Source organism: Magnolia sinica, chromosome 4 (genome assembly GCF_029962835.1).
Source record: "Magnolia sinica isolate HGM2019 chromosome 4, MsV1, whole genome shotgun sequence".
Classification (NCBI taxonomy): domain Eukaryota; kingdom Viridiplantae; phylum Streptophyta; class Magnoliopsida; order Magnoliales; family Magnoliaceae; genus Magnolia; species Magnolia sinica.
In genome coordinates this window covers 27,067,435-27,075,853 of record NC_080576.1, presented here as the reverse complement: position 1 = coordinate 27,075,853, position 8,419 = coordinate 27,067,435, and the positions used below count along the sequence as shown (strand labels likewise).

At 42.1% G+C, this 8,419-nt stretch overlaps 1 protein-coding gene across 1 annotated transcript; it reads left to right on the top strand.

The window, feature by feature from the left end:
• Window positions 1-1,726: 1,726 nt before the first annotated feature.
• Window positions 1,727-6,206, top strand: LOC131244421 (probable leucine-rich repeat receptor-like protein kinase At1g68400). The gene is made up of 3 exons (XM_058244026.1): window positions 1,727-2,795; window positions 3,713-4,102; window positions 5,358-6,206. The coding sequence occupies exons 1-3, from the start codon at window positions 1,964-1,966 to the stop codon at window positions 5,975-5,977; spliced, it is 1,842 nt and encodes a 613-aa protein (XP_058100009.1). The 5' UTR covers window positions 1,727-1,963; the 3' UTR covers window positions 5,978-6,206.
• Window positions 6,207-8,419: the final 2,213 nt, after the last annotated feature.

Sequence of the window (8,419 nt, the reverse complement as noted above, 5' to 3'; positions counted from 1 at the left end):
AAGGTGGCACCCAACTAAGAAGCCAACCCATCTACTGCACGCCTGATGTAAATTTTATATTTAACAGGGAGTTTTTATGTAACATGCCATTGTTATTTTTTATTAGGAAGGTTGTTGGGATGTACGGTGAAGATAAGGAAACGCATGCACGTTTTGAATGAGGGCCCACAGATCTAACGTATGATTGACCATGTGTCGGGACCTATTTGATCATTCCCCAATGGCTGGGATGATAATCAGACAACTGCCGTTGTAACAGCCATATGGTCGGTTTTGTGAATTTCAATTGTAGGAGGCCTGCAACTCATCTGTACCCGTTAGAGACCGTTACAACAACCAAGTTCGAGGCACAAACGTCGCCGTACTCAAGATCTGACCGTCCATTCACAGATAGGCGATAGCGGGAGATCGAGATGTCCGTAACAACTCCCTTTTGGTACAACCGTTCCACCTGCCTATCTTCCTCGTAATTCCTTTGTTTCGAACCAAAGAATCGAACAAGGATGCTGACTTCTTTATGCGTTTCTCAACAGTTCTTTTACGGTGGTGACTCATCCTACATTCTTGGAAAACACGTAAGTCAATCCAGACCATCCAAACCATGGGACCCACTTTGGATGTAGCATATCCTAAAAATTAAACTGAATAGATGTCTTAATCATATTGCGTCAGCCGTTGATTTTGGCAACTAAGCACTTATCCTTTTAATCGTTTATTTGACAGCCACCAGTGGAATGGTTAGGATCATCTACCCAAAACGGATCCACGAAGTAGATGGTCTGGATTGACCATATATTGGAAGGGTAGGTTGGATTAGTTAATCCCCACCAATTAAATAAGCTGTGATTCAGTGTAATCTCTAAAGAAACTCTCATACAACCTACCTTGTACGTGTTGCAGTGATACCAGGGATCAGAGCCGTCCATCTTGCATCTCCTATGATGGATGGCCTAAATCTGAAAAAGGACACTGATAAGAAGCCATTCCTCGTCAATCAGTGGCTTTTAACTGGACGGTAAAAACCCTAAAACAGGTTCCGAATGGTTGAAGCTAAGAAAAGTTCCATGTCAAGGAGTAATGTCAAGGATACTCCTATGAGAATTTTATAAGGCGGTCTGGATTACCCTAATGGTTGGATAGTGTGATCGGGAGTACTAATGGACCTTATTAAGTTGTGATACATCTAAAATTGTCAAATAGATGGTGTGATACAATTGTGATACACACACCGTGTTTTAATTGAACTAAGATTACTAAATTCGTATGGAGCCTTAGAGAGAGCTAGATCCCCACTCTTACATACAATAGAAGTTTCATTCACGTGTTAGTCCTTCTCAAGGGTGTAAGCCTATAGCGATAGCGTCTCAACAGGTATGGTGTCTAGTTTATCTGATCTCCGTATTCGATGCATAACACCATCCTTTGCAACTCCGCATATAGTTTACAACTCCAACCTAGGTTTTTAACTGTGGACCATCTATTCTAGTGGCTGTAGATGGACGGTTCTGATGTCACTATTTAAAAGCACTATAGAAGGTAGGTTGCATGGGAGTTTCAGCAAACCCGAGTCTACCGAAACACTTCATAATAATATATGAAACACTACCTTGTCAAACTACACGAAGAGATACCAGCTTTGTAACAAAATCAAAGCTGTCAAACTCGTCTCTTTCTATCCCTTAGACCATTGCAATTCCTTGATCAGTCCGCTTCTCTGTCTTATGCTCTCGAATCTTAGCTATCTTGCCTTGCCCATTTCACCAAAGCACTAAGATAAAATACCCACATATACACCCAAGTTTTAGAAATATTCATTAGTCAATACACGCATCTCTGCACACCCAAGTCCACCTCACCATCCCGGAAACTGTCCCACAACCGGAATTCTGAAACCAATTCATCAGAATTCGTCTCTTTTCTCGACAACCCATTTCGCATCTAGTCCAGTAGGAGACTATGCACCATGAATTTCACTCTCACCATCTTCACATGTCTCATGATTTTCGCAATTCGATTTGCGAAGGCCGAGTTATTTGCCGGCGAAAGAGATGAATTGATTTATGTTAGAGATTCGCTGACTTCTACTGCAAATTTGCATTCGATGTGGACGGGCCCGCCTTGTCATAACAACATTAGCAAATGGGTTGGGATCGCATGCTTGAATTCACATGTCGTGCATATAGTTCTTGAAGGAATTCAATTGAATGGTTCACTTCCAACCACATTCCTACAAAATATAACTTACTTGAGTAAGCTCAGTTTGAGAAACAATTCTTTATTTGGTCCGCTTCCAAGCTTCGCGAATCTTGTTCACCTTCAATACATTTTCCTCTCGCAAAACCACTTCTCGGGTCCAATTCCATTAGAATTCATCAACTTGCCGAATCTTAAGCGGCTAGAGTTGCAGGAAAATCTTCTAAATGGGACCATACCACCCTTCAATCAATCAACGTTAACAGCTTTCAACGTCTCCAATAATTTTCTCAATGGCCCAATTCCTGAGACGCCAGTTCTTCTGAGGTTCCCTAGGAGCTCATATGATCACAACTCAGAATTGTGTGGGCAACCTTTGGGGAAACCATGCCAGATCGTTCCTGTGGCTCCTGTAGGTGGCCCCCCACCGACTAGCCCGAGCCCGCGGGTCCCAACTCCATCAAAGGACAAGACACTGAGAGTATGGAGTATTGCTTTGATTGCAGTAGCTGCTCTGTTGGTCCCCTTCACTGTCATGTTAGTCTTCTTGTGTTATTACAGGAGAAAGCATGGGAAGGGAACAAAAGAAAAGGAGCACTCAGGTATGTATCTCTTCTAATATGAAAGAGCTGTGCTAAGGCTAATGACAGACATGCCCACAGGACCGGCGCGTGCGGCATCTTGGCTTTCATCGTGTGGACCCCACCATGTATGTACAATGGGCCAAAAAATCTGTCCTGCTCATCGGGTGGATCATATGTATGCGAGAAAAGAGGATGGCTAGAAAACTTCAACAATCATTCACATTCAATGTGCATGTTTGGTCCACCTGATAATGGGACAGATTGAAAATCTAATCAGTGCGTCGTGAGCAGCCTCGGTGTTTCTCTGGAAACAGAACAGCAGCAGAGTCCATGCAATATATGAGAGGGCCTTGAGGATCCTGTCGTAATTATGCCACGTTTCGATGCACAAGTGATTTGAACTGCATACATTCAGTTTAATCAAGAGAAAAATCAGTGAATTTTTTGTAGTAATCCTCAATCTTTCAACCCAGTTTTGAAAGTAATGCAATTGTGACACCCTCAATGTGAATGCTAAGGAAATGAGAGTTTGGTTTTTGCTATTTTGGTAGATTGATATCAGAATTCAAATCAAATACTGCATCCAAAACCTGGAAAGGGATTTCATAAGTAGGCATGTTTCTTCTGTTTGGGTGCATACAATTGATTGGAAAGAGTTTCTTTAGTGGTTTGCTCTTTTCAGATCAAGCCTTTCCCCACCAACAGCTTTTAAAAAAAAAAAAAAGTTTCCACTGTCAATACCTTCTTTTTGTTTTCTCATTTTCAATCCCAACCTGAACTCGTGATTCAACAGAATCAGAAACCCATCACCCAAATATGATAAAGAAAATCTCTGTCATGAAATTCTCCTTTTAAAAAGAAGGCATTCTTTGTACCCCTTTATGCTTCCCTGCATCCAAACACCCCTTAGATTTAAATTCCATTTGTGACAATAGGAGAAATCTCCCCAGAGGTGGCCGAAAAGAGAACCCGAAGCTCAGAGAGCATAGGGGACCCAGGGAAGACCATTGAGTTGGAATTCTTCGACTGGAGTAGACCGGTTTTCGATCTGGAGGATCTATTACGGGCTTCAGCAGAGATGATGGGTAAAGGGATGGTAGGGAGCTCATACAAGGCGGTGCTGGAGTCAGGATTAGTTGTGTCGGTGAAGAGGGTGAAGGAGATGAATGGCTTGAGCAAGAAGGAGTTTGTTCAGCAAATGCAGTTGCTTGGGAAGCTGAGGCATGAAAACCTTGTGGAGATGATCTCTTTCTACTACTCCAAGGAAGAGAAGCTAGTTGTTTATGAGTATGTGCCTGGTGGGAGCTTGTTTGAGCTTCTACATGGTATTTTCTTTTTTCCTTCTCTCTTCTCCCTTCTTATTTGATTCTAACAAAATTTTCAAATAAGGACCGTTAAAATGAAAATATAGACAACATCTGATTTCCAGTAGTGAAAGGTCCATTTATCAGACTGCTGGAAAGTTCAGATGGGGGTTTCTGTTTGGTCCATCATCAATCAAAGTGGGGCCACCAGGTGAACAATCTGGATAACTGAAAGGATGGGCTCCCCATTTATGTAATGCTCGCCCAAATGAAAGAACTAGTAATTCAAGCTCAGCGTTGTTTGCTATATTTATGAAAGTTCTCTACGATTGAATTTTCCTTCCCTCTCCAATCGAAGATTGGACAAAGATGGGAAATGGGTCCTACTCGATCATGCAATCTCCTAAGTATGAGGCATGTGGGGCTCGACCCTCATTACTAGCATATGGAACCAAACTGCTTCTTGGGAACCATAAGCAATCCTTTGTGGGGCCTACCGAATAGATGTTCAAGATGATGAATGGGCACATTTTACTTCTCCACGGCATCTTGACCATTGCTTAAAAGCTCAAAATTCAGATTCGACTCGAAGGTGCACTGAGTTGAGTCAAGTCGAATCAGAGACTTGTTCGAGTCTTCATGCGACTGGACTTGATACTCGGACTTAAGTTATATATACTTGTTCGAGTCAAGTCGAATCAGAGACTTGTTCGAGTCTTCATGCGACTGGACTTGATACTCGGACTTATGTTATATATACTTATAACATTAAATATTGAAATCTTATTTATAATTAATATATAATGTCTAAAATATTAAAAGGCATCTGGTCTACTGGTTGAGAGCCATGATCTCATAGCAAGAGGTCTCTAATTCAAATCTATGTTGTGTCGAAATGACCAAGTCAGGTGAGGTGTACACTAGTCTTGCATAAACTGAGTTTACAGGAGCAGTCGCCTAGAACAACTCAAGTCAATTCATCGAGTTAGAACTATGATCTTGACTACATTTTTCAAGCAATTGATTGGATGGTTAGGATCATTCAATCAGAGTAGTTTTGCACCATGGCATGCCTCTAATGGTACAAATGAATGGACTGTCCATAGTGACGATTGATCATGTTAATTTTGGCAGTTTATATCTATATTTTTCAATATTTCGATTAGCGCTTTACAAAAGGCAGTTGTGATTATATGTATTTTAAAGCCATGCTCTCCCTAATCACTATCTTAAACCTGATTATCCATTAAATAATTTCCTTCTCGGGTGTTTTAAGGTAACAGAGGAGCTGCAAGAATACCCTTGGACTGGGCGACACGTCTGTTGATACTCAAAGGCATTGCAGTGGGCCTAACTTATCTCCACCAATCACTCCCTTCCCACAGGGTCCCCCATGCCAATCTCAAATCCTCCAATGTCCTTATTGCCCACAATGACCGTAACTACCACCCCAAGATCACCCATTTCGGCTTCCAACCCCTCCTCCCTCCTCAAAAAGCCATTGAATTGCTCGCCTCCGGCAAGTCTCCAGAGGCATCCAAAGGCAAGAAACTGACCCACAAAGCCGATGTGTATTGCTTCGGCTTGATAATGCTTGAAGTCATCACCGGTCGGATCCCAGGCGAATTCTCACCTGGAAACATCGATACTACCGATGATTTGTCTGAATGGGTGCGGTCCGTCGTTCACAGAGATTGGTCGACAGATATATTGGATTTGGAGATTCTACCAGCAAAAGAAGGACACGAGGAGATGTTACAGCTTACCGAGGTTGCGCTTGAGTGCACTAATTCAATGCCAGAGCGGCGTCCCAAGATGAGTGAGGTGTTGAAGAGGATAGAAGAAATCAAGGAAGAGGACACTAAGAAGGGAGAGACTGAAGGAAGAGAGACATGAAAATTATATAATGTGGTAAGTTGGTTTTCATTTTTTCATGGATTTGGATGATTTGTATGCATTGGTTTGTTCTTACATGTAAATGATCAAATACATTGATCGAGTTGCAACCCAATCGAGTTGACTCAGTCAGTTGAGTCGAGTCGATGATTGAATTTTCTGACTCGCCGAGTTGAGATCTGAAAGGAATGGACCATTTTGTAAGTTAGTGTAAGAGCAAAGACATTTTCGCGCCATGCATGAATTTGAATTTCACTTCAATTGTATTTTTTCTTGGTGAGATTACGAATAAAACAGATTTATTTATTTTTTTTAAATTTTCGTTTTTGCATTGTAATTAATCCTTTCAGAGGATGCTGGCTGAAGAAACAGAGGCCCACTCATATCCATTCGACTGGATTTGCAGAGCGGCACGAAACCAAACCTGTGGCAGGTTGGGGAGGTCAATCTGGGTAGTTGAACCTGTGGGTCTTGCCTGTAGATGGCCTTCAGTCAAAATGGCACCCAATTGACAATTCTAGCCATCAGTATTGGTCAATTTTCATCTTGATCGTCACTTGATGGTCAGGATCCATTCCCTCATTTCAGTGTAATTTGGAATCTTACCCACTAATGGATGAGGCCCACTAGATGGAAAGTCTCGATCCACCGCATCATCTGGCTTAGCTTGCCCTCCTGGCGAAACAGAGAAAGAGGAAGACTCCTGGCATGGGCTAAGGGGAGCATAGTAGGTGCGGCCCTTGCCATGGGGCCTATCTTGATGTATGTGTTCTACATCCATGCCGGCCATCTGTTCTGCAAGATCATTTTAGTGCATTAGCCTAAAAATGAAGCAGATCCAAATCTCAGGTGAATCATACCATAGGAAACAGTGATGATTGAACAGCCTATCAGTGGTTCCTTATTCTTGCCCGGGTGGTAGACTCTCGGGAGTTTCAACTCCCAGTCAACGGTTCGAGTACCCATAGGAGGTGAAATTCCACCAGCGTGAGTGTGTGGGGTGTGTGTGCGTGTGTAAAAATAAAAATACACATTTAAAAAAAAAAAAAAAAGAACACCCTATCATTAAAAACTTCCTAAGACCCCCCGTAATTGTTTATTGGCCATCCAACCTGATGATAAGGTCACAAAAACCTGGATGAAATAAATAAATAATCTCAACTCGACTCAAAACTTTTGTAGCCCATCAATGTAGATCACCACTTTTTCCTATGGTGTGGTCCATTAGAGAATTGGATCTACTTCACTTTTGGGCTCATGCCCTAAAATTAGGGGTGTCCACATGTTGGGTTAGGGCGGAGCCAAGCTCTGTCCACACGTGACCTGTATTTTTCAATCTAAGCCTTCAGCCGGAGCGCACTGACATCATCATCACTGCTGCATTAACTACAGTGTGTGTGATGATGTGGCCAACAAACAGAAATCTTCTATTTGTGGCAAGGAGAAGATCCAGATTCAGGCTAAAATTGTCCATCCCAAGCCCACCATGGATTGTTGTTATAGGGCCTGGCCTGAGCCCAAGCCCAAGCCCAAGCCCAAGGTAGCATGTAGATGGGTTTCTCGCATAAGGTCGTTAGAGAGCGACAACACGTGAAGTGCAAAGTGCCCACGCTCGTGCCCGAGCCCGCGCGAACATGCAACCGGAGCATATCAACCTCCAATTCTTCGAGTAAAAATACTATACACACATCCACTTATAAACCACAAAATTTCTTTCATTCTTTCCTACTGGGTAAAGAAACCGCAATTTTTCATTTGAAAATTTCAACATCCTTTTTAGCAGAAAAACGAAAATTTCAAAACATTTTGATTTTTAAAACCAAAATTTCAGCATCTTCCTCTTTTTCTCTGTCTTCATCTTCATCCCAAAAACCCTAACAACAGAAGGAAAGAAAGAGGAGCAAGCCTAGAAAGAAAAAGAGGACTGACAATGGCAATAACGGCCATACACGTACCATTGCAAAGAGAGTCGTGAAGCCATTGACTAATGTGGGGATTTTGGTGAATCGCTGCTGAAAAGCGTCGGTGAGATTATGAGCAGGTCCGTCGAGATGATCAGAACAGAGGAGCAGACCTTGGAAAGGAGGACGGAAAGGATGGAGCTGCAAATTATCTTTCTGACACCACCCTTACCTTCAAAGAAAACCCATTTAGGCTAAGCCAAGATCTTCTGCACCATCCCTTTCGGCAATTCCTACTCAAACTCCATCCGACGGATAGAAGGAAGCCGATGGTTCTGTTCTGCAGCTGTAGTGAGAGAAATGAAAGAATCCTTTTGGTTTCTTTTACTTTTTTGTGGGGTTTTTGTTGAGAGAGATGAAAGAAGCATTAAAAGATGGGTTTTAAAAGCTAGAAAGAGGTCTTAAAATAATAGTAAGAAGAAGAAAAAATTTCTATTTAAAATTTAAAATTCAAAATGTAAATGGACCTGACTGAACTGCG

What these genes read in the sequence shown, in the direction of transcription:
- LOC131244421 (XM_058244026.1), top strand. Translation starts at nt 1,964, where the DNA reads ATGAATTTCACTCTCACCATCTTCACATGTCTCATGATTTTCGCAATT. An exon ending in AAAAGAAAAGGAGCACTCAG is followed by an intron (nt 2,796 to 3,712) that starts GTATGTATCTCT and finishes TTGTGACAATAG; the next exon opens with GAGAAATCTCCCCAGAGGTG. An exon ending in CTTGTTTGAGCTTCTACATG is followed by an intron (nt 4,103 to 5,357) that starts GTATTTTCTTTT and finishes GGGTGTTTTAAG; the next exon opens with GTAACAGAGGAGCTGCAAGA.